This window comes from Pseudoliparis swirei, chromosome 16, assembly GCF_029220125.1.
Source record: "Pseudoliparis swirei isolate HS2019 ecotype Mariana Trench chromosome 16, NWPU_hadal_v1, whole genome shotgun sequence".
Taxonomy (NCBI): Eukaryota; Metazoa; Chordata; class Actinopteri; order Perciformes; family Liparidae; genus Pseudoliparis; species Pseudoliparis swirei.
Genome location: NC_079403.1, coordinates 13,812,635 through 13,839,565, shown reverse-complemented (window position 1 = coordinate 13,839,565; position 26,931 = coordinate 13,812,635). Strand labels below are relative to the sequence as shown.

At 42.4% G+C, this 26,931-nt stretch overlaps 1 protein-coding gene across 4 annotated transcripts in view; it reads left to right on the top strand.

The window, feature by feature from the left end:
* The window catches only part of LOC130206361 (myosin-9-like), a 98,288-nt gene that overhangs the window by 2,175 nt on the left and 69,182 nt on the right, over window positions 1-26,931 (top strand). For all 4 annotated transcript variants that reach the window (XM_056434291.1, XM_056434290.1, XM_056434292.1 and 1 more), the window contains 4 exons: window positions 1,158-1,307; window positions 12,552-12,622; window positions 21,782-21,905; window positions 23,481-23,660. In XM_056434291.1, coding sequence (XP_056290266.1) covers window positions 1,158-1,307; window positions 12,552-12,622; window positions 21,782-21,905; window positions 23,481-23,660 — 525 coding nt within the window. The remainder of the gene's footprint in view (window positions 1-1,157; window positions 1,308-12,551; window positions 12,623-21,781; window positions 21,906-23,480; window positions 23,661-26,931) is intronic.

The window sequence follows — 26,931 nt, the reverse complement described above, 5'->3', positions numbered from 1 at the left end:
AATGTAATCTTAGAAGTGCTTTCTTTAAGACACAAAGCAGCCACTGCTCTAACCCTTAATAAACTAAATATAACTAGAGCAGGTGAATATTTTCTACAAAAAGGCAACAGAGCTGCTGTAAATCTGATGTAAGAGCATCCTCTGCTCCAATATCGTTTACATTTTACACAGCTTGCTTCGTCGGCAACGTGTTGCTGCTCCCGTTTTGTGGGTCCTACTCCAGATGTTAAAACGGCATGTAGCACCTCTGGTAGAATCAGAGCCTGTGGCCTCTCTTTTAATACCAGCATTTCTGGCGGTTGTCGTCAGATGTGTGTTTTTGCCACAAAGTGAAATCATTTAAAGCCCGCCCTGTGTGACTATTAATTCCCCACCCCTTGTTTCTCCCAGTTTAATCTGATTCTTTATTTCAATGAGACCATTTTAATGACACACGGGTTAGAAGTTGATGGAGCTAAATAAAACATCACATTTTCAGATTTTGTTATCCTGCTTGTCTGGTGTGCTTTCATATTTCCCTCGTGAGGCCAACATTGGAGGCGTATATTCTCATTTTTCTGTGTCAAAGTGAGAGCTGACTTCACTTTGACATTTGATGAATCTCACTTCTGTAATCTGTCAATTTAAAAAACACAGATTTGCCAAGAGGGTGTATTACATTCATAGAGCAGGGAAGATGACTCACTATCTTTGTCTCTTAGCCTAAGAGAAGCACATATTATCTAACTCTTAGCAACTGTCTTCATATTGCAACTAATTTGCCATAGCTATGTATGTTTACTGGCCACATTTGGCCCCAACAGGAAGTAGAAAGTAGTTGCAGGTAGGAAACTGGTTTGGATGGATTGGTTTAGTGCTTCACGTGATTAGCCATTGGACATAATCATGAACTAAAATATCACAATTCAGTTACCACAAGTGGATGTTGAAGGGAAAACAATATTTTTAACTTGACAATGTACATTGCTGAAGGGGAAACTAATTTAATTTGTTTACCGCTATCTTGTTTAAATGCTGGACGTAGAGCTTGTTAATAATTTGACTGGCTTAATAAAATGAAACGATTTGTATTATAGTAGAAAACTGCTTGGTTTTACTGTCAGCTAGTTAAAACAAAGCAACTTAACTACTCTTTGATCCCCTTGTTATTCTTGCAGAAGAAAGTGAATTTCCTGCGGTCTTATGTGAATGACCTTGCAGACCAGAACCAGGTGCTGCTTCAGACTATTGAAGAACTGCAGAAGGAAGCTGACGGCAAAGGTTCCAATTGGGGAACAAAGCTCTGCACCTCTGATCAGATTTTGAACGTAAGTTTTTAATGATTTTTGTTGTTGTATTTTGGCTTCACGAAGTAGTTGACCCATCATTGTTTTGAAACAAATGTATAATCCTCTATATGGTATTTAATTCCTTGATGTATAATACTATTCAGGAGAAAAATATTCTGGAAATACAGTCGTAGTTTCAATGCATAAAGAGCAGTACAATTATTTTAAAGACAAGTTGCACAATATACCCACAATGGCAACAAATTAAAGTTTGCCACGACTCCAATTTTGTTTGCTTGAAGATGAGGTAAAAGACAAATCTGGCTCAGCATGTTCAGGTAGAACATAATAATTGGACCTCCTTTCATATTAGCTTCCTGTTTAACCAGGAGCATATCGTATTCTGTGGAGAAGCATCGCCCTGCGATAGTCTGGCGAGTCGACCTGTTCAGAGCTTTTGCTCCCCGTGACACTGAATATGATAAGCGATTTTGAATAATGCATGGATGATGGTTAGAGAAACATGTCAATAGGATGAAATGTCTACTCTTAAACCCCATATATATGAAAACATCAAATAGGCATTAACACAGCAGAATGTATACAACATGGAGAAAACAAAAAGGAACAATAACAGCTCATGGCTGTTTTTTCTACTCTGCAGTAGCTATCTCCGAGTTTCTTTCTTTGTGTACACTTCTCAAGGCCAAGGCCCCTTCAAATTCACAGATTGTAATCGGTGGGGATCACATTGAATATGGTTCACAGTTAAGTACATGAAAAACCCTCATTGTTTGTACAGAGCGGGATCAGCATAGAATATGCTGATGCCGCATATGCAATATGGAGAAGCAATTGGAACAAGCATGGAGCCATGCAACAGTTTTCTGTTTTTATTGGGAGAAGGTATTTGCCGAAATTGGTGTTAAAGATGCGGCGACTTCTTCAGAATGAGACAGGAGTCAAGCAGAGAAACGTCCTCTGTCTGTGGCTTGAAACATTCTGGAGGAGACAGTCATTGGTAGTGAACTGGAGAGGGAAAGCTGTTTGTAGTAGTGAAAGTTATAACCTAGTTTTTAGTTTTGTTTCCAAGATTGCATCACGGTAAGGCAGGTCTATAAAGACATCACCACTTGCTGTAGAGACTTTGTGGTATTGTTCCATTTCAGTTATGGCCAGGCTTCCATCAATATTCGCTCTTCTGAGTGGATTTTGCACACGGAAAAGTAATTATGGCCTTTTATCCATCAAAGTACTTATCTGCCATTAAGGAGAAGGTCAGAGGGATGTGGCTTTGTGTGCTCTCGACACTGGTCACAAAGGTCATTGTAATAGTACGCGTTGCAATTATTAAAGCGCTCCGTTTTTAACTTTCACCATTCCTAAAACATTGTTCTCTTACATGGCATTGCTTTAGCAACAACACAAATAATTAACATAATCTACACAGTTTCCCTTCATATGAATTTATCAAGTACCTTCATATGCCTTCATATATATTTGTTGTTGTTGTTAAAAACAATAGTCAAGTACTGAACGATGAGAATGGCCAAGAAATTTTTCAGTTTTCACATGTGTTGTGACCAGTAATTGAATTGTAGGCACATTTTTTAGCGCTCTTGCGGACAAAAAAATCCATTTCAAAAGGAAAAGGTAAAGAATACATCTGGAAAAGGGATTTAATGAAGTTCTCTTAGTTGCAAAAAGTCCTTCAGTTCATTTAGTTGCGTAATTGTGTAATTGTTTGTGACAATAGCGGCTTCATTTGACTGCCAATGAGACACCGTGTGCGGGAACACAGCTGTACTGTCGACCCATCTCCTGAGCTTGTGAATCTCCATTTCACCCGTCTTCAACGATGCTCTCACTGGCTGTTTATGTTACTTTTTATGTTTTCAGGGTCTAGATTGGGAAACAAATACAAACAAATGGACTGTTTCACTCAACAGTCTATTAGGATAGCCAGGGGACAACAGTGTGTTTCTGCTCCGATGTCCATAATGTGAAATACAATCAAATGAAGAGCATTTAGAGCTACTTATGGACCGTTCCACCATGTAAACGATGCAATGAGCTCTGTAATAGGAGCTTGGCTAACGTCTGATTGAATCGTAGTGTATGGTCTTGTTGATGCACAATAGGGTTGAACTGTAATGGACACTAAACAGAGTTTGTTTTGTGGTCATAATATCATGAAATCCAAGGCTTGTGTTCTCTTTTCTCGACTGCTGCAATTAGCCAGTTGTCTATTTGTCATCCATTGGCAGACGGATGTAGCATCGTCATGTTGCCTGTATACAATATAAACCTGAATTAACCAGTACTTTGTGAATAATGCTAAATGTCTATTTTGACCTGTGGCTACAGGGCAATACCATCCCTACGCATAAGTTCAGATCAATATGGAAGTCATTGGAGAATCACTTTAAAACGCATTCAGCTTCTCCACTTTTACATAACCAATGAGACTCTATTTTACTGACTTAATAAACCCCACCAAATTGGTGCTCCTCCCTGGTTCAAACTTATTTGAGAGATTCTGTGAAAATACCACCAAAGTCATGACAATGAGGTTCATTTCATCCCGTATAGTAGGTCGTATTCATTTACACAGTTTACTGTGGAATAAGGATGTAGATGTATTGTCCCGGTGCAAGCTGAACTCTAAAACAGCATTGTTTCACTCAGAGAATAATTGGTTTCTATTGGGTAGCTTTCCAAACTTTGAAGAAAAAAGAATATGGAAAATGCTGAACTTTCTTTCTGTTGAAATAAAAAGAATTATTATGAGCGTGGAGGTTTAGAAGGTTCTGGAAAACTTCCCCCAATCATCTGGGCTATACTCCCGTTGGACAGTCTTTTTTGGCAGCTTACGGATAAGTAATCATGTAATGCAATAACATTTTAATTTTATTGATCTCGGTAGAAATATTTTTTCCCCTTGCTTCATTCCAGGCAGGTCAAAGGTGCAAGGGTAGCTACAGAACAACTTCGAGAGCAACTTTTGTTAGCCAGATGGTGCTCTTAGAAAGGTCACTTGTAAGACACAATAAGGAAAACATGCATAAATAACCATGCTCTAAGTTAATATGTTGTTTCATGTCGTCATATTTTAGCACAGTAGTGTAGATGGTAAGAAGGTTGATAGGTCGGAAGTTGTTTGTCAGACTCTTTTCTATATCTATTGGCTATTAGCTTTTTGTGTGTGTGTATGTGTATGTGTGTGTGTGTGTGTGTGTGTTTGTTGTTTGTTTGCTGAGTAGATTTTTTAATTCACAAAGTTTAGCCTCTGGGCTACAGGTCAGTACGGGGGACTGTGAAGGGATCAGAGGGATCAGCGTAGATCAGAACAGATCAGGAGGGATCATTTAGGATCACTGGCCCGCTCTTTGATCCACTCATCCTGTCATCTCACCACTCCCACACAATTCTCAAATCATTACCATACCAGCATATTCAAAAGACCCACATGTTGGTAAACACATTTGGGAGGCTGGTGCTCTGTTGTGCTGGGGCTTAAATGAAAGAACCCCATCGTGTTAACTTTCCTTGTTTATAAGAGACAAGGTCAGGAAGACCTAATTCATTGTGTCTTATTTGTATCTGAGAAGAAACAAATGGGTGATAACAAGTGACGACTACTAATGTTCTAACTGAATACCGGGAAAATCTCCAGCTGTGACGAGAGTCTCCAATTTTTTTTGGTGTGATTTACAAAGTGACTTTTTATGGCAGTCCCCATGAACCACAGAACAGGGGCTATTAAAATGCTCAGGAAAATTGGTCTTATGACTTAATCCAATGCTCATGAGAACATAATTTTTCCTGTCATGTGGAGCAACCCTCTACAGCAGCACTCTTAAGACCCATTTTCAAGAAACCAGTAAAGCATTAAAGAAGTGCAATGTGAGCGATGTCGTTGCCTTTTTGGAATTTACAGAAACGTCCCTCTTTTCAGAATGATCACAACTTCTTTAATTCATAGTTTACAGTCGCACATGCATTACGATTTAATCTGTTTCCATATCACAGCAGTACAACAAATAAATGTATAGCCTTTTTTTCTTCTCCAGGAAGATCTGAATAGCATTATCCATAACTGATTAAGAACAGAGTTAGGCTGGCGGGCCTGTATACTATTCATGCCTTGAGCGTAATGCAAAGAAAGAGTTGCTCTAAACCTGGCTGACCCTTCGGAGTCGGGAGCGCTCTGCCCAAGTCAATGAGAGAAGGTGTAAACTCAATTCAGGTCTGCATTGAAAACAGTCTGTGAACTGTGTGACCTGCATCACCCCCCTCCTCTCTCACACACACACATACATTCGTGTGTAGCAGCTGCTTGGCGGCAGCATGAGGAAGGGAGAGCAGGGGAGGTCAGGAGGGTGCCGATGGTTGACTATGCTAATGCTGTTGTTAATGACTTTGCTGTGAGTGATAATTGATCGTCTTCATTACCATATTAACTTCTCTGCCCCCACCCTTGCCAGACCGCCCCCCCCCCCGACCACCACCCAACCCTCAGTCTCTCTCCATGCAGTAATGGATGCCCCCGCTTGATCCTTCAAATAATGAACTAATTAGCTTAATTAAAATCAATAGAGGTGCCAATACCGGGTTAGACAGCTCAGGGATGCTGTCTCTATCTGCAAGGAAAGGAATTTTCAGAAAGAGGTGGTGAGAGAGGATGGATGTCAGGAGGGAAGGGGAGTAATACATAAACAACAGGAAGGGTGGGAAAACGTGAGGATGCAGGGGTAAGAACAGACAGACACACGGACAAAAAAGAGTTTGCAGTTATTTGAAAAGAGTGCACGGCAAAACAAAATGAGGGCAGAGTGGTACGAACACACGGACAAAGAAGACGTGGGACGATAGGAGTTGCAGATTTAAAGATGGTCAAATGTAAAAAATAAGTGGACAAGGGCGAGGACAAGAAAGCACGAGAGAAATATCCTAGAAAAGGAGGGAGCCACAGAGAGGAGAAACTAAACGAGAGAGAGAGAGGGCGAAAGAGGTTCCTAATGCTGATTTATGAGTGCTTGACGGTCGTTAGCTGGAATAAATGGCTTGTAGGAGTGGCTGCAGCATTACTCCCTGTACAGGATACTAAGTGCATTGTAAGGTCAGCCATAAGGCCAAACTTGCATGTAGTGCTCTGCCCTTGTAAACCTTTTGTTAATATATCAGCCAGAACTGTAACTAGTCAATCTGAAACACCCGGACGACTGGGACTCCTGTCTGGTAATTATTTTATTTCACTTTGATTTTGAGCAACACACATTTTTTTGTGGACAAAACTTATATTGTTGGACGACACAAAAATGAAAAGCACATATTGTGTTTGGTGTGAATGAAATTTGGCAAAAAATAGTGATGAAACCATTAATGAATTCATTGATTAACTGATTACCAGGAAACAAATCTGACAATGTTATTCACCCAGTAATCATTTATTCGCCTATAAAATAATACAAAACAAGTGCTAGTTCCAAGTGCAAATGTAAAATTTTTGGTTTTGCTGCTTTTCTCAGTTTTATAATGTCATGTGAATATCAGATATTGATATGGATATTGAGCACTGTGAAGCAGACAATTATAATTTGCTGTCAATTAAAAAAATTAGATCAATCGATTAATTACAAAAATAAAAAATAATTAAATGTTAATAAAACACATCTTATTCAAACTCAACAGAAACAAAATGTGTTTTTATTACTGTTTCAACAATCACCAAATCTGGTTTAGTCAAAATACATCCTTATTTCACAAAGTTATATCTGAAAAGAAACAGTATTCATAAGCCCCTCATATCTACCAGAATGTATTGACTCACTGTTATTTTACCTGACTCATCAATCTAAGACACAGGCAATATAAACTTCATCTTGTTGATCATGACGCACCAGAAAAGAAACAAAGGCCTACTCGTCTATGAGCAACGTATACATCCATGACTGGCAATGGGACTGGAGTCTATCGCCTATTAGAGTGGGTTTTCTCGTGTTTAATAAAACCTGCATATGTGTATATGTAGTTGGGAAAGGTTATATATATATATATATATATATGACTTGGTGGACTTTGTGACCACTTGAATCCCATAAAAATCAAGTCTTGCATCTCTGTTGCTCTGCAGACTCCCAGATCGGACAATTATTTTCCAAAGATGTCGGAAGAAACGGTTAGAATGCGAAAGGAAAATTGTTATGAACGTGTGTAGATAATATACAATATATTGATGTATAGGTGCCTTTTGATACCATACAGTGTCTTTTCAGTATAAGCCCTGAATGTGAGGCTGCAGATGTGAGTTATTTTGCTTATCATCATAGTTGCATCACGTTACACTCGCATCAAGCTCACTCTGGACAACATTAAAGTCCACATTTTTAGTACACACTATAAACATGCAACCCCTGACATGCGAGAACGAGACGCTGGCGTGCTCCTTCCCAGTCACCATCACCACGAGTCGCATTTTCTTATTTATTTTTTCATTCCTCGCTCTCGGTTGTGATCTGGTGACTCACGCACACACGTAGCTGCATTTATTTTTTGCTCCTCTGTTGCTTTCAGTTGACCTAGCTCGAGACAAAAGGAAAGGAGGGGAGCGGGAAAATGGAATGATTGCGTAAATGGACGGCTATTTTCAGATCGAAAAGAAAGAAGAAAAAATGAATGTGAGGTGGACAAGAGGGGGAGAAATAAAATAAGCAGGGAAGAGGAGGCGTGGGTAAGGGGCAAGTGGATGAGACAGGAGGAGACAAGAGAATGTGACGAGGCTGGAAACCGAGGGGGAAAGGAAAGAGAGGAACAGTCAAAAAAGTAAAGCGATTCTGAAACTGACTGCAATAAGTTGGCTTTGTTTGTTTGTTTATTTGTTTGTACAGCAGCCATTTCTTTTAATATTATATGATGGTCGTACAATTACATCGAGCAATGAGCAGATCCACAGGCACAGGATTCCATATTTTGGAAGGCCTAGTGCATGCTTGTTATTGATAAAGCACCTTCTATAAGAAATAGAAAGAAACATGTTGTTTGTTTGTCTCAAAAACGGAGTGAGAAAACGTAATTGTAACGAAAATGTGATGCAACATCCATGTAATGCGCTCTCTTTTTCTCACTCCCACACTCATGCACTCTGATGATTTTGACCATTACTTTAATAGTTTATTTCCTCACCACTATTTATTTGTATTTAAAGACCAAACAAAAAAACCCTGCATTCACAGCCGATTGGCTGCGTGTAAGCCCTCCTCCTGACAAATGACTCTTGAGTGTGCCGTGGTCATAACCTTCGCTGGGCTCATTATCATAGATTGCAGGCCATAGCTGAGACCACTGGTGACAGATTACCAACAGGATGGACACGCACGCACGCGCACACACACACACCGACACAAACACACACACACGTGATCCATAATGAGACCTTATTCCGGACACTCAACCCCAGCTGCCTGTAAATTACAGCCGCCACTCTGCCATACATACTTAATCAGCTAATGTTGTTTTATTCCTTTATTATTAATTTGCTCCTGTTTCTGATTTATCTAAAGCGCCCTGCATCACACCAATATTTTGTCTCCTCTACAGTTCAGAGAGGCAGCGAAAGGGAGTCCATGTGCTTATTCATGTACTTAGGGGATTGCATCTGTAATGAATGGACTGGCTGTTTAGGCATACACAACACAGCCTACTACTCACCTTAATAATGTAAGCAGGTCGTAACTCCTGCTAACCCAAGGGTATATAAGGCATGCACACACAGACACACACACACACACACACACAGTCTACCTGTATTAGCCGCTGACCCCTATGTGTGCCAGGTCTTCTCACTGGCACATTGCCGCTGCATTACAATATGATGTTTTTTGAGTGGGGGAGAAAATCGTGTGTGTCTTTTGTGTGTTTATCAGATTGTCTTTGTGTTTGTGGGTCGGGGGGAGACACAAGCTCAGTTTATTTGAATTGATAAGATATACTACACCTTTTTGTGTACTGTTAGATTGAAAAGGTGTTCAAATAAAGAAACTTACAAGACATATGAGTAAAGATTGCACAGAGTCAAGACTGAGGCTGAGGATCAAGTCGATCTGTGTTCATCATTTGTTGATTGCTGTATTGTTAAGTGGTGTCCTGAAAACAAACAACTAGTTCCCTCGTTTTAAAGGTAGCCTGTCCGGCTGTATCACGCATCAAATATTAACTTCAAACATAATGGATTCAATCTCATCTTTCCGTCCGCAACGGCTCCTCTTTTTGGATGCTTGTGCGTGTTGTTGTGTGTGTAATTCACGTGAAACGCACAGTTGCACACAAACCCATACTTAACACTAGCACATGCATAAGTAAAACACGCACAAGCTCATATTTAAAGCGGACACACACACACACAAACACAGGGCTGTGTGTTGACCTGTGAGTCATTGCTGTCAGCATTGATTTCCTTTTCCCAGAGTGACCCCTGTCACCACAGCGATAGAGTGGCCGATATTTCACTGGCACGGCCGGCTCTGTCTCTCTTTCTCTCAAGCCCCCCCCCCTCTCTGTCTCTTTCTATAAGGCTGACTTGTTATCACTCCCGGTACTTGAATCTCACTTTTCCTCTTCAACTCCCTGTCCATAGCGCTTCTCCTTTGTCCCCGTCTGTTTTTTTCTCTCTTTTAAATAGTTCGATGTAATGAAAAAGCCAGGTCACTGTTTACCTCTCATTTATCCTCCATTCATTTCAAAAAATGTTTCTCTATGTTCTCCTTTTGTACAGATACAGTATTAATTGACCCCACAACAACAGTTTTGACCCATATTATTCACTCGTCCTCCACAACCCAATGTTTCTTCAACAACAACAAAGCTAGCGAGGTGAGTTCTAAGCTACGTATTCTACACACTCTGTGTTAAGCGTGAGGAGGGAGAGACACACAGTGAGAGTGAACGAGCACAGAGGTCGACATGAGAGAGCGTGGCTGAGGAGTGCTAAACCTGGTGAACACCCTAGCTCTCTGGGTCAGAGCTCATATCACTCTAACCACTGCTCACGGTCCCCCACTGCTTTCAACCTCTCCAACTATTGTCCCTGTGCCCAAGAATGCTTCTCCGTTCACTATTGTGCTTGTGCCAACCTGCCCTCACCTCGTGGTCCGAATGATGCTCATGATGTGGCTTGACCGTACTCACCTGCCGGTCTCCTCCTTCCTCATGAAAGGCTGCTGAAGCGATATCGCCCTTCCTCCCTCCCTCCTGAGATGCTCCGCCCAGTACTGCACACCACACATGATGCTGTCTCCCACATACTCCCAGGTACTGCACACTACCTCACTGTTCATTGATGGCTATTCAGCTGCTATGAGAGACATGACTATTGAAGCTGGAGCTCAGTTCAGCTGACCCTCCAGGTGTCTGCAAGCTGATTGAGCTGCTCCTGAACACCCCTGTGTGCTTGGTGGAGGAGTGAACGGCTGGGCCAAATCTCACCCTGAACACAGTGGCCCCCACTCCAAATCCCCTCCCCCAGCCACACTGATCCCCCAGGGTTGGCAGCCCCTACCCAGCTCCCTGTACACACACACACATGTGTGTGGCCAGTCCTCAACAGTGGTGATCAGTTGATTGACGGACGAAGGCCTGGTGGGCCTCTGGGAGGAAGTTGTCGATCTGTCACCTGGTGCACAGATCTGTCACTCCACTCACCCAAAACCAACAGCTGATTCATGAATGTCACCAAAACTAAGGACCAAGACGTAGGACTCACCACAACGTAACGGGACGGACTACTAGGGTGGGGGGTATAACGGGACTACTGTGGGGGATCGTGGATATCACATCCTGGAGTCCACACACAAACACATGGTGAGAAAGGCAAGCAAACACAGACTCTCTGGTGGCAAGGCAGCAGAGGGACCTTTCCAAAGTGAAAGTTTCTGAGGTTTCTCCTTGATCTGGAGCGCTGAGGCGTCCTGGACTCTGGAGGACAGGCCGTCACAACCAGGAGTTTGCAGCCCTGGTTCCAGGCTCGCTCAGCAGGACAGGCTCTGCTGGCAGTGCACTGTTGGTGCACTACACCCACCCTGCAGGACTTGTACAGGTAGGACTTGGCAGGCAGGAGTGCAGCAGATCCTCACAGATCTCACAGATCCAGGATCCAACAACATCAGCTTTCAGCTGCTGGCAGCCTCCTCAGTCTCTCCGTAGTCAGCTGCAGAACAGAGAAGCTGAGGCGGACAGAGACCTCACAGGATCATCAAGTGAACTCCTCAAGACACAGGACCACCACCCACCCCACACACAACACACACACCACACACACACACACACACACACACACACACACACTGTATTGTTGTTGTTTTTTTGTTTGTAATGTGTGTACTTGTTGCCCTGCATTCCCCTTCTGAGCATTGCCACTTTCATTTCACTGCACACCCTGTGTGTGTATGTGACAAATAAAACATCTTGAATCTTGAATCTTGAATCATTACGGAGAGATACAGGTGGACAGGATAATGGCAGGGTTGTTTGAGTCCAAGGAGCCGTGCTGTGTGTTTGCTGTGTGTTTGTGTCCACGTGTGCACTTTAACTAAGTAAACTAAACTGTGCTGTCTCTTCATCTCAATGTCCTTCTTTCAGATCAAGTGACATCCTGTGCCTCTATTGCGTCAAATGTATTTTTTTTAAAATCCCCATAGAGGACAGCCAAATTATTAAGTCATTAGAGTAATCCTATTTCAGATTTCATCTTCGATTCTTTCCTCTATATTTGATTTTGTCAGCTTTTTGATTTGATTTTGATGATTTGTATGCCGTTGGCCCCGTTTTGAAAATGAGCAAAGCAGAGACTGGAGACTTTCTTTCTTTCATCAGTTGTTCATGCATACTGTTATTTTCTACTTTCTTGTTATTTTTCCCCGAGACACGATTGCCATGTTTTTCTGGTCATCAAGATTTAAATTCCAAGCAATTAGTTTAACTTTATCACAGTTTAGAGCACTTGAAGAAGTTTGTGAAAGAATGTATCTCCTTTATTGAGCATGAGCAGTGTCTAATTGATACATAGTTTGAACAATTGCATTAGGGGGAAATGGAACACTTTGAGTCTTATTTCACAGCAATTATAGTGTATGTTCCCCTTTATATCATTGTATAACATATTGTTCTGCTTGTTATAATGTTCTCCGTACTAATATACATTGAACAATCTCCTCATGTCCGTAGCAAAGGAAGAAGCATTGCTGCCACATGTGACTAAATATCGATGCCATCTTATGTCTGTTCAAGGTGTCTGAGGTTGATCTGAGGACTTTGTTGCTGGACGAGCTTGTTGGCCCTCCGTCTCACGTCCCACACAGGTATGGATAGATATAGTCAGATGAGCTGTACGCTCTCTTTTAGCGATTATTATTTACTCATAGCCCTCCTTATCAACAAGGATTTTATTTTTCCTCAGGAAAAGTTTACTTTTGACTCAAATGACTAATAACTTCTTCATAACAACTTCACGAGTCGACCACACACTCTCACACAGGTCCTCTACTGCAGAGAGAGGTAACAGAGTTGGCCTCAGGTGCTCTGTCTCTCTGTAGGGAGTTATATCTCCTCAGGGAGTCACTGGAACACCACTGTCCCCATGGCAATATGCAAATTCCTATATGATATTTCCCACCATGCAGTGCTCCAAGGCCCCTAAAGACTTGTTCTGTTCCTACTTTAGACCTTTCTGGAAAGGCAGATTCTTATTTTAAGTTTCTCACATTTTGACAAAACTAATGAAAGAAACATTTTCTGAATCTTAATCTGCATGCTCATACATATGTACCTCATCCAGATGTTGCCATTGCTCGCAAGATACCTGGACTCAACCGACCGGGCAGAGGTTCGATATAAGAATGACTTGACTTGCAATAATCCACATTGCTTGCTGAAGCTTAAGTTACCCACTATCACATTGAGCACACACGTTCATCCTGCAAATGAAACATTACATTTAATTGAAATTTGCTCTTAAATACTACTTCCTCACATACGCTTTCCATTAGTCTTATATATTGAGAGCATAAGTACTATATTTCTGCCAAATGATGGATCCCAGAAGTCGACGTTGTAATGTTCAGTGTGATTATGTGAAATAAACAAACACAGTAATATTGCGGTCAATACAGTTTTTTTCAAAAGCTGTCGTATGAAAACTAAGAACACATCCATATATGCCAGACAATAGTTTGACAGCCTGCAGTGCAGCCAATTAAAGCACCAAGCAAAGCAGGAAAGGCGGTCTGGCACAATGTGGCACAGCTGAGTTTGTGGCTGTACGGGGTTTCTTTGCCTTTCCTGCGAAAGGCACTGAAGGGCGTGATGGATCCTCAACCAGCAAACTCGCTGTCGGAGACACAAGGATTTGCATCACACCTTGAGCGTTATAAATGGCTGCACATATAATAATAATATCCCATGAAAAAATGAAAAAATTGAAATGAGTAAATCAGGTCTCCTAAAATGAGATGACAGGCAGGTTGAAAGAGTGGGTGAGTGTGTGTGTTTCTTGCCACCAGCGTCAACATTAAACACATCAGATTGAAGCCACCCTCCAGGGTAGCATCACTCAGCCAGGTGTGTGTGTCTGTGTGTGTGTGTGTGTGTGTGTGTGTGTAAATGTGTGCGTGTACATGGTGAATCCTAAGTCTTTTATCTACTTTTTCATTTCCTCTTTTTTTTTGTTTATCTACAGCTTTATTTATATATTTCTACCGAAACGGTGTATTGAACACACATGCGCGCGACACACAAACACACACACACACACACACACACACACACACACACACACACACACACACACACACACACACATTGATCTATCGATGTATTGATGTGTGAGTGGGTGTCAGTTTTTTTATTTCCCAACTCCCTCCAATTGTTTAATTATTTTTCCTTTGTATAATCTCCTGCAGTGTTTTTTACTCTAGAGTTTAACTCCAGTGCTGTTTTCCTTTGCCAAGAGCAGTCAAATGCTGAAAGTTAGTTAGGTTGAAAATAAATAAATAAGGCTTTGACAGAATATCCTGATTCTCATTTGGGAAGGTAGGAACTTAACTTATTTCACACTCCGACACTATCCCTCACCATAGCTGTTCTGATTCAACTCCAAACTTTTCTTTTTTAACAAAAGCGATACGATATTTAGGCTTCGGAGACTGGAGGTTCATTGTTGTTAAATTATTATTTTCCTCATGGCTTGACTTGATTTACTTTTGTCCAGCTGTTTATCTGACTCCCGACTCCTTCCTTCCCATTACAGTAGCGAATGCATCTCTCTCTCTTACTTTCTTTCCCACTTCTCTCTCAGGACGTGAGGAGGATATGTCTCTTTTTCTCCATATTGACTTTCCCAGGTCAGGCTCCTCTTCTCCTATTAGGCCAAGCTAACTGATCAATACGCAGGCCTGGTGGGCTGCTGTGTGGACATGCAGACAGGCATACATAGCGGGAGGTGCCCAGGCCAATTGCCACAGTCATTACCACACACACACACACACACACACACACTCACACACACACACACACTGCAGGACATGTACAGTACACACATCTACCCTATTGCACACGCTCATAAATATAATTATACTGTATGTTCAATTCATAATACTAATAATACTGACTTTAGATGCCATTTCGAACATTCCTACAAGCTGTTATAAACAAATGGAAAAGTCCTAAATCAATCAATCCGTTATGTATAAATCTATAAGTCTTCTTCCAGTTGGTTGCTTCTCTGTCAAATCTGAAGATGTAACAAACTCCTCCTCTCAAACCTTCTCCTCTCTTCTCCCCTGCTGTTTTCCCAGCTGGTGGATTGTGACATCTGCAGTGCTGCATGGATAAGCAGCTGCCAGAGATGGAGGGAGGGGAGGAGGAGGGGGTGGGGGGTAGGTAGGGCCATAGAAGACAATATAGGAGAGAAATAAAGGGGGAGGGATGAGGGGCATTGACAACCAGCAACAGTTAGGTGTACAGCAGGGGAGGCATGATTGGGTGCGTGTGCTTGTGCATGTGCACGGACTGTATGTGTTTGTCTATGTGTGAGTGTATTATCTATGAATGTGCTGTGTGTGTGCGTGTGTGTGTGCGTGTGTGTGTGTGCATGGCAACGTGCCAGGCGGTGCCATCTGGCTGCTTGACAGAGCTCTTCTCATTAACAGGGAGGTTAATTGCTGTGGCAGCACCCAGGCTGTGTCAAACATCACCCTGGGGACACGGAAGCAACTTACGATCTGCATGTTTGTGTACGCACGTGCACAAATGTGTGTGTGTTTGTGTGTGTGTGTGTGTGTGTGTTTGTGCTAAAGCATTAAATATGGCACTGGAAATCTTCAAACACTTTGGTCAACATAAAAGTGGTTCAGAACAAGCTGCTGTATACAGGACTGTCTCAGAAAATTAGAATATTGTGATGAAGTTCTTTATTTTCTGTAATGCAATTCAAAAAACAAAAATGTCATGCATTCTGGATTCATTACAAATCAACTGAAATATTGCAAGCCTTTTATTCTTTTAATATTGCTGATTATGGCTTACAGCTTAAGAAAACTCAAATATCCTATCTCTAAATATTAGAATATCATGAAAAAGTATACTAGTAGGGTATTAAACAAATCACTTGAATTGTCTAATTAACTCGAAACACCTGCAAGGGTTTCCTGAGCCTTGACAAACACTCAGCTGTTATAAATCTTTTTTTTTACTTGGTCTGAGGAAATATTAAAATTTTATGAGATAGGATTTTAGAGTTTTCTTAAGCTGTAAGCCATAATCAGCAATATTAAAAGAATAAAAGGCTTGCAATATTTCAGTTGATTTGTAATGAATCCAGAATGCATGACATTTTTGTTTTTGTAATTGCATTACAGAAAATAAAGAACTTTATCACAATATTCTAATTTTCTGAGACAGTCCTGTATTGGCGCTGGCATGCGAAGAGGGCAGAGTAGTGTACCTGTGTCCCATGTGGGGGTGTGCACGTACATGCATCCGTGTGTGTGTGTGTGTGTGCTTATGCATGTATGCCAGGCTACATGCATGTTTATATTATTCTCATGAATTATGTCTTGTTGCTGTAATGATGTAGAAAGAATTGGGTTTACGGAGCCAATGTCTACAGCCCTGAGGGCAACACAAACACACACACACACACACACACACACGTACACACACGAACGTACATACGGGGCAGGGGGAAGGAGTGGCAATTTGCATGTTATTACTGCATATTCATGACTAATTTTGTTAGCCTTGCCTAATAGGCCTGAGTGACAGCTTGAGATATCGAGAGCCTGCTTTAATATCACACACACTCACGGTGACACGCGCACACACACACACACACACACACACTGTCACATTCACTCGCCCTGCTCTCTTTGTCCACACAGTAATCATAACAACACTTAGGGCTCTAAGTAGGAATTCCCTGTTCATCTGTTGGTTTGACATTGTGTCATTTGTTTAGCACAACTACTTTATTGTATATAACAATATAGTAAATCATACAGCCTCATTTGTTACATAATTAATAATGACCTGACGTGCAGATACACACATCACGTGCACGCGCAGTGAATTAATACATTTACATTTTGACTTGTTGCCGGTCAGAATGTGTTGCATGTTTTAATTAAAAACTACACCACACAGTCCATACTTAAATCCAGTTTCATCCATTAATGGTCCAGAAAAAGAAAAAAAACCGGATGTACGAATAAGTAATGCAAACTATGCTTATTTTCCTCTCTTTTTTAAATCTCTATTGACGACATATTATCTTGGTCCGTTGCATTTAACCGGGACAAAATGATACTCCTTATCTCAGCTCGCGAGTGTTTTCTGTAGCACACGTTTGCATGCACACAATCATATACTTTTGGACATAAACTTTTGCGCAAAACAAGGGTTTTTGTCCACTTTTTCCATCGATCCAGCGTGGCCGGCGGAGATTGTACGAGCGAACCACAACAACAACAGTGGAGCCGCTACTACGGGGGGACGACGAAAACATCGAGGGAAACGGAGCGGAATTCGGAACAGACTGAGAGTTCAAGCCCACCGTCCACCTCTGCCCAGCATCCTTCTTGCTAACGTCCAGTCTCTGGAAAATAAGATGGATGATGTTAGGGCAAGGATCAGATTCCAACGGGACATGAGGGACTGTAACATCTTTTGTCTGGCGGAAACATGGCTGACCCGCTGGTGCGGATCGAGTCATATGCCCAACCGAGTCCTTCTCTGTTTTCCGTGCAGACAGAACGGAAGAGTCTGGTAAATCTAAGGGTGGAGGGTTTGCTTCATGACTAACAACAAGTGGTGCGACCCCAAGAACATTAAGACTCTTTCGTTCCTGCTCGCGAACCTGGAACATCTGGCGATCTCATGCCGTCCATTCTACCTTCCCGGGAGTTCAGCTCGGTCATCACCACAGCCGTCTACATTCCACCACAAGCGGACACCGACGTAGCACTATCGGACCTACATGATGTGTTATGTCGGCATCAGAACAAGTATCCCGACGCGGCTGTGGTGGTGGCTGGGGACTTTAATAGGGCAAACCTAAAAAAAGTCATGCCGAACTTACACCAGCACATTACGTGTGCTACCAGAGGAAAGAACGTTGGACCACTGCTATCGCCATTCAAGAGAGGCTACAAGGCTGTCTCTCTCCTCCGTTCGCAAATCAGACCATGCCGCCATTTTTCTGCTTCCGGAGTACCGGAAAAGATCGCAAGGAAGCGGTAGTGACGAGGAACGAAGCGGTGGTCTGACCAATCAGAGGCTGAGCTACAGGGCGCTCTGCGTGTCGTCGACTGGGACATGATCCAATCCAGTTCCAGTGGCGTCAGCGAGTTTGGAAGTAGCAATGAGCCTCATAGCAACGCTAGCGGACACCATCGTCCCCACGGTAAAGTTAGGGTCTTTCCTAACCAAAAGCCGTGGGTTGATAGATCCATCCGTGAAGCTGTGAGCGCCCGTACTGCTGCCAATAAGTCCGGTCTTGTATCCGGCAACATGGACGAGTACAAGGCAGCGGTCTATGGACTGAGGAGGCGGTGAAGGAAGCCAAGAGGAGGTACCGAGACAGAGTGGAATCACAGATGGAGCAGCGCGACACCAGGCGCCTATGGCAGGGGCTACGGACTATCAGAGACTACCAGAGCAGACCCGCGCAATGGTGAGTGCCGACGCATCCCTAGCGGACGACCTGAACTCATTTTATGCACGGTTTGAGGCTAGCAACAACAGCGCTAGCTCGCCGCTAACAACAACACCGTTAAGCGTAGCCGAGGTGAGTTCTACCGCTGGGGATGAACACACACTCTCTGTGACCGAGCACAGTGTGAGGAGGGCTCTGTTGAGGGTGAACACCAGGAAAGCTGCAGGTCCAGATGGCATATCTGGGCGAGTACTGAAGACCTGTGCTAACCAGCTAGCTCCAGTGTTCACCACAATATTCAACCTCTCCTGGCTGAGTCCGTGGTCCCGCCTGCTTCAAGAGATCCACTATTGTCCCTGTGCCCAAGAATGCTTCTCCAGCATGTATGAATGACTACCGACCGTGGCCCTCACCTCGGTGGTCATGAAATGCTTTGAGAGGCTGATAAAGGACTACATCTGCGCCTTCCTCCCTTCCTCCATGGACCCGCTGCAGTTTGCTTATCGCCCAAACAGATCCACGGATGATGCTGTCTCCCAGGTACTGCACACCACACTCTCTCATCTGGACAGCCAGAGGGGGCTATGTGAGACTGCTGTTCATTGATTATAGTTCAGCTTTCAACACCATAGTCCCTCCAGACTGGCCGGCAAGCTGATTGAGCTGGGACTGAACACCCCTGTGTGCTTGGATCCTGGACTTCCTGACCGCCAGGCCACAGGTGGTCAGGGTGGGCAGACACACCTCCAAATCCCTCACCCTGAACACAGGATCCCCAGGGTTGCGTCCTCAGCCCCTACTGTACTCCCTGTACACACATGACTGTGTGGCCAGGTTCAGCTCCAACACCATCATCAAGTTTGCGGATGACACAGTGGTGGTGGGCCTGATCTCCGACAACGGCGAGAAGGCCTACCTGGAGGAAGTTGCTGATCTGTCACTCTGGTGCCAGGACAACAGCCTCATCATGAATGTCACCAAAACTAAGGAGCTGATTGTGGACTTTAGGAGGGTACAACAACAGAGGACGTACTCACCACTGGGGATTAACGGGACTACTGTGGAGAGGGTGAGCGGGTATAAATACCTGGGAGTCCACATCACCGAGGATCTGACATGGTCAACGAACACAGACACTCTGGTGAGAAAGGCAAGGCAGCGCCTCTACCACCTCAGGCAGCTGAGGAAATTTAAAGTTTCCCAGAGGATCCTTCAGTCCTTCTACTCTGGAGCTGTAGAGAGCGTCCTGACAGGAAGCATCACAGCCTGGTTTGGCAACTGCTCCGCTCAGGACAGGAAGGCTCTGCAGAGAGTAGTGCGTTCGGCTGAACGCACTATTGGAACTACACTCCCCACCCTGCAGGACTTGTACACCAGGAGGTGCAGAACCAGAGCCGGCAGGATCATGAAGGATCCTCACCACCCCAACAACAGACTGTTTCAGCTGCTGCGGTCAGGCAGGCGCCTCCGTAGTCACGCTGCAAGAACAGAGAGACTGAGACGGAGTTTCTTTCCTCAGGCCATCAGGACTGTGAACTCCGACCTCACCAGGACCCCCACATAGACCCACACAACTGCCCCTCTTAGGCACACACACACACACACACACACACACACACACACACACACACACACACACTTACTGTAAATATTGTGTTGTTTTTTATTGTAAATAGTGTGTACTTGTTGCCCTTGCACATTCCTGCTGAGCATTGCCACTTTCATTTCACTGCACACCCTGTGTGTGTATGTGACAAATAAAACATCTTGAATCTTGAATCTTGAATCTTGAATACGCAGCACTCCAAACCCACTAAACTGAAAATAGGGATGAAATTGGCTGCAGTTACTGTTCATTTAAAACCCTCTTTCGATTTTCAACCATTTCAGACCATTCGTCTCTCAAGAATCTCCTGAATTTGGGATGATTAAGTATTTTTCCACCAAATTGGCAGGGAAATATGTTTAAAAAATGCTAATAAACAGACCCCACTTCTTCACTCCATCTTACAAGCCCTACAATAATAAGATAAATCATGTTATAATGCAACTGTAGACAGTTGTAACCTTTTTAAAAGTTGAGGATTGATATTTGTGCATGTATTTAGGGAAATATTGTCTTTGTCTACACATTTATATACCCTCGAAAGCTTCTGTGCATGGTAAGGAGTACACACAGTTTTTGTACATTCTTAAAAAAAAAGAAGAACAAAAATTCCTCAGTGAAATGCTCAGCAAAGTGATAATTCATAACAAAGGAACAGTGTAGTTTGAGTGGAATACAAATATCAAGTGAATTGATTGCACAGCAGCATGCACTCTTCCCCATTCTCTTCTAGATACTGAAAGAGACTATAATCTAAAGCCAGTTTGTTCACTCTCCTCTGTGGCGTTTACTCCATTTGACTGAAAAGTTTTTTTCTTCCTGAAGTGAAAGATTTAACTCTCAGCGCTCTCGATCCACTCACATGTCACTTTTGTCAAATCTTGCCTTTCCTTCCCGGCTTGGTGCGAGTGTGTAGACACGCTTGATCAAATGTGAGTTTACCATTTTTAATCTGCACAAAGTTTCATCAGAATAACTCCTCATGAGGCTGGTAAATATGAAATTGTGTGTGTGTGTGTGTGTATGTGCCTGTACGTGCACGTGTTTGTGAAGAGTACCGCACAGCACTGTGTGATATGTTTCTTTATTTCCCCTCCTTCCATCTCGGGTGTGTGACAGCTGTCACTGGTGACTCAGAAAGTGTCTGGGCAGAGTTAACATATTTCCACCGCTGGGAAACACACATACACACATACACACACACACACACACACACACAGACGCATATCAGCTCCAGTTGCTGTCACCAAGCACAAATTTCACCAGGCTCAGCATCTCTTTGCTGCTTTTGAATTAGATTTGTTGCTGTTCACAGAGCAGATTGATTATCTATTTATTATAATTGTATGTCACAGAGCATTACATTAATTTCTTTTTTTGAAATCATAATTACCCATTACGGTTCACTAAGTGTTTAGTGTCTCATGGTGTGTCATTTTTGATACAGCTATCCAAATAAGGTATACTTTAATATGCATCGCTATATGCTGTTTTGAGATCTTTCATGTTATTGTAATTTACTGTAATTTTGAGCACATTATTATCACAGTGTCCATTGCATATACTGAAAACTGTACCAGTGAATATATCTTCCACATGTATTGTATTGTGACCTGTGCAGTGGTGATTTAATTTTAATTTTGTTGTTTCCTCTAATTCTTCGCCGTGCATCCTCCTCCTTTTCTCTCCGTCTTTCTGCTTTAGTATTGGTTCCCTGGTCCAGACCACATCGGAGTTGGAAGACCTGAAAATCCAGTTGCAAACCAAGGATGTGGTTATCTTTGATATGGAGAGGAATCTCAGAGAGCATTTCCAGCACAAGGAAAAGGTAACCCAGTTGGTCCTGATTTGAGTTTATACAAAGGATAAACAACATGATCACACCAATCAAATGTCATCAAGACATTGTCCAGCCTTCTGCCTCTTGGTTCAAAACATTTAGCTTATAGAAAGTCTTTTCTCTGTTTCTTAAATATCATTTACATTACTTATACACTTCTATATATTTGGACAGACTTCCCTTCATTTCAAGGTGTTGTTCCTCAAATACGTAAACTAAGAAACAAAATCTAATCATGACAGTTTCTGTTTCTCTTTACCACCATTACAAGATTATCAGACACAATTAAAAAAACTGGAAAGATACGACTGTGAGTTTTTCTGCTCTGTGCTTGTTATTGTTTAGAGGCCTGTCTGAGAGGTGGAGAAGTCTTTTTTTTTTTTACGATATTGGCTTGGCAGCTGCGCTAGAAGCACTCCATGTGCAGCCAGGTTTAACAGGAAGCCGAGGCGTGGGTGATGAATTACCGGCATATCTCAGAGCCCCGGGTAACAAACATGGCGTCGCCGACCGGGATTAAAAGGGAGAATTTTTTACGGCCTTCCCACACCTCCTTATAGGGTGTCACTAAATTATACCCACTGCTGTTTTACTGTCTTCTGTGGCTTATGGTTAAGACGTACGTAAATACACACAGGCTTGCAGAAATGCAGGCACGCACGCGCACACACACACACACACACCCACACACCACAACACACAAACACACAAACACAAACAAACACACACATGCACACAGACATTCATGCTTGTGGTAAACTCGGGCTTGTTGGTTGTTTATGTGTGTGTTGGCTTGTTACTGTTTGTTCATGCTGCTTGTGAGTTAACTGATTAATTTGCACTGCCGCTAATTAGTGGTTTGTGTGATTACATAGCCGAAGAGAAACATGCAGTTACTGGGGCTTCTTCTGGTAATCGTATTTTCAACAAATGTTGATATGTCCTTTCATTCTGCTTGTGTTTCTGTTTAACTTGTACGTCTGCAATGCAGATGCACGGGTAGATTTGTTGGCACGCACTCACATACACACAGCTTTTATAGATGATGATTGCCACAGAATTTCATCTTTGTTTATAAGCAAAAAGCCAATTTCTCTATAATTGAATACATTCACTGAATCTGAAACCTATGAAGCCCAATTAAAAAAACTGTATATCCTTAACAATGGAAACAAGGCATGTATACATGCAATTCCTTTTTTCAATTTAAATTTCTATGATATTTGAACTCCTCACATGGTTGCAGTGTGTCCTTCACATTACACATACCATTTTCCGATGCTTTATCTTGTGTCATCCCTATTCTAGTGAAAAACACAAACAGCTGATTTACCTGAAAGGGACTAAATAAATACATTTTAATACATGATATGTGTGTTCTATAAAATATTCCATGATTACAGAAGGTCTTCTTTAAATTCAAATATTAACAATTTATATAAAAATATAAATACTGATGTTTTTTCTACAAGCGCAGCGCAAAAGATAATTCGTAAAACTCACAGAAAGATAAATGTCTTCCTTTCAAAGTATCTTTACCGTGTGAACTCCTTCATGGCCCAGACTGCCACACAGGTGCTGGAAGGTAGTGAGAGGCTGGTGCGCTTGCAGAGCGAGCTCTCATGTCTTCAGCGGATCCAGAAAGACAACATGAAGGAGATTGCTGAGAAAGACGTCTGCATCACCAAACTGCGAGCCAACATCGAGCTGCTGCAACAAGAGGGGGCCGACACACACGCTCAGGTGGGCACTGGCAGAGTCTGAGTGAGTGGCAATGCAATGGTGGAAGGAGTATTCTGACACTGTCACGCAAATGAACAGACTGACACACCGGCATTAAAAGAAGATATTACAAATGTTGTATTTATGTACTGCATTTAAAATCATATGTATAGATTCTCTACAACAATCACAGTATTTAAAATAGCAGAAAGCAACAATTTGAGAAGTAAATATATCATGGAGTAATGTCTACCTGAGCAGAGTGTGTCCAAGCTGCCGGCAGCGTGCGGGTGAGTGCATGTGAGCGTGCCCTGCTGGCTATCTAAATGTACTTGTTCTGCAAATATGTTATGATATTTACATTTACATGTAAGCTCTTGACCTGAAAAAGAACTCTGAGTGAAGTAGAAGTTTTTAAGCATGGAAATACTCCAGTAAAGTACAAGAGCCTCAAAATTGTACTTGAGGGAATGTAGATCAGATATTTTTCATGGACAAAAAATAGCTGATATGTAAACAAACTAAACACAACACATAGATGTCTTACATGATGCGGCTTTGTAACAGCCCTCTTGGTGTTTCAGATTAGTTTTGAGATGAAGCGACTGGGTCACTTTACAGAGTGCAGAGGTGTGACTGCCTGCACATTTCTGCTTCTCATTCTGTCTGACTTTAGTTCTCCAAGCTGAATGTAAGAGCAAGCGAGCTCCAGCAGGCGCTGAGGAGAAAAGAGGAGGAATGGAGGCAAAGAGATGACGAACAGAGACTGAAATCTGAAAAGGAGCATCAAAAAGAGGAGGAGAGGAGAAGGCAGGAGCAACAAAAGAGAGAGGAGGAGTGGGTAATAAAAGTGGAGGAGGAGAAGAAGAGGGAGGAACAATGGAGGAGGGAGATTGAGGACGAGAGAGAGGCCCATACTCAAGTCTCTAAAAAGTGGACTGTTTTGAATTGTGAGGTGAGTTTACAAACGTACTCAGTAGATCTATTGTACCCAACCACGTGGCTGCAAGTAGGAACAATGATTCTCTTCATTGTTTCCTCATTTAAATCCTTGTTTATGCTTTTTCCTTGTCATGCACTCATCACAAAATTACACACCTTCGTTGACAAATAAAAAATTACCAGGTTCAATTAAAAATGTATTTCCATCTATGTTTAAAATAATCTCTCCTTTTTGGAACTTTGAATATTTCCATTTTTATTTTTTTTGCCTTCGGGCCCTAATATAGTGTCAATGTTTAGTCATGTTTTTTATGATGTAGTTTTCTTAATTGAGCGGTTCTAGTGTGTTTACTTACAGCACTACAGAAGACAGCATATTTACACACATGCATGTACACACACTTACACAGACTTGTAAAAAAAATGACGACAAAACACTTCACCTTAATTCAGACCTCAGACATTCTCTCCTCTCCTCCACCCCCACATCCCCTCCTCCTTTCCATCCTGCCATCTCGCCACAACCGCTCCAAATTAATCTGCAAAATATTGATTTGAGGAGCAAGGGGGTGGGGAGTGGGGGCGCACGATTGCGGCCGCATATTAATACGAACAGGCCTCTCTTCGTCTCTCCTCTATACTTTAAGATCCTCATATCTTCATAATTGATTAATGTTCCTTTGTGAAGTGGGGATGAATAATACATTAGGGGGCCTGCTGCACCCTCAGGCTGATGAGAACATGTTTAATTTCAGTAAATGTAGCGCTCCCTCTCTCTTTCTCTCTCATTTTCCCTCTCTGGTTATTTGTGAGTGTTGGAGTGTGTTTGTGAATGTTCACATGTGAGCTGAAGACTAGGGGAGTGTTGTTGATTTGCTTTTTTTGTGTTTACTGTCGACTAGAAGCGCATGTTAAGCAGCACAAACAAAAGGCAGCATCTGCATTTGCAAACATGAATGAATAAATTGGTGAAATGAGCTCAGTATTGTTCCGTTAACCGATATAACTGCAAGAGCAGTGTCACTTTACAAGCTGTGTGCCCTCAAAAAAAATTATGAAATCTACTCTTTTGGACATTTTTGCACACAATGCATCAGAGCACGCTGTGAACATCAGCTGCTACATCAGCTGCTACATCATCCATCAGCAATCAGCGAAAGCATACCAATGTGCCACAAACCCACCTGATGGGGAAATGTAGCCTCTTCAGCGGCATGTAAAGGTGCCACGAGGGTGACATAATGTCATTTGCTGTGTGACTGGCACAGCCTGACTCGACTCAGCTCATCTGGTTAACAATGCTAATTATGCTAAACAGAAGACTAATGATGATGATGATGATTAGGGATTTAAGAGCTACAGCATGGCGTGCTTGGTGTGTGTGTGTGTGTGTGTGTGTGCATGGGTTGGTAGGGGGCGAACGGGTAGGGTGTGATGACTGATGGTGAGCATCTGTGTGTAGAATAGACAAATGGAGTGAACACACACACACACACACACACACGCATACACACCACCCAGAGGTCTCACTTCATGCCTACTTAGCTCTGCTTCATTTTCATTTGAACTGGTGCCAGTGATGAAGGGGGATCTACACACATGCACAGCATCATACATTCACTCAGAGTGCTAATTGAATAAATAATTCTTATCCGTTAACAAGCATCCTTATTAGTTATGCTAATCAGCCTCGATAACCCAATTAACCCCGTAGAGTGAGGCTCCTCTGTGTGTTTATACGTGGGTGTGCATTTTTCTGCCTGAGAGGATATCAGAGACACTTCAGAAAACACATTTGCTTAATTAGGTTTCAATGACATAGACAAGCGTTTATGTTTTTTTCATGTCCTTATTGTTCTTGTTTTGAATGTGCAGTAATAGGATTTTCACACCAAGGAAATGAGTGGTACTAAATTCATGTAGACAGTGTTTGTGGTTTTCTACATGTATATGTGTGGATACATGCATTGATATGTAATTCTGTCTGCCTTCTGCCAGTCAGTGTTTCAGCTAGATTCACATGGACATTGTATATTTGTACAACTATTATGGTAGTTTAAACTGAGTGTGTATTTGTTCAGAGGATGTCTGCCTGTTCCATTAGTGTATGTCCTTGGAAATACAATTTGGCCTGAAGTTCTCTCCGTTTATTTAAAACCTTCAGTCAGCGTTCCCATCCTAATAGTGAATTTCCTCTCGTTTAGCTTCGCCACTCATTATCCTGGCCGTGTGAAAGAGACAGTGTTTAGAGAGGAGAGGGAGAGATTTGGAGAGGGACGAGAGGGAAAGGGGGGAGAAAAGTAGTACAAGCTCGAGCAAACCAGAAAGAAGAAGATTGAGGGAATGAATA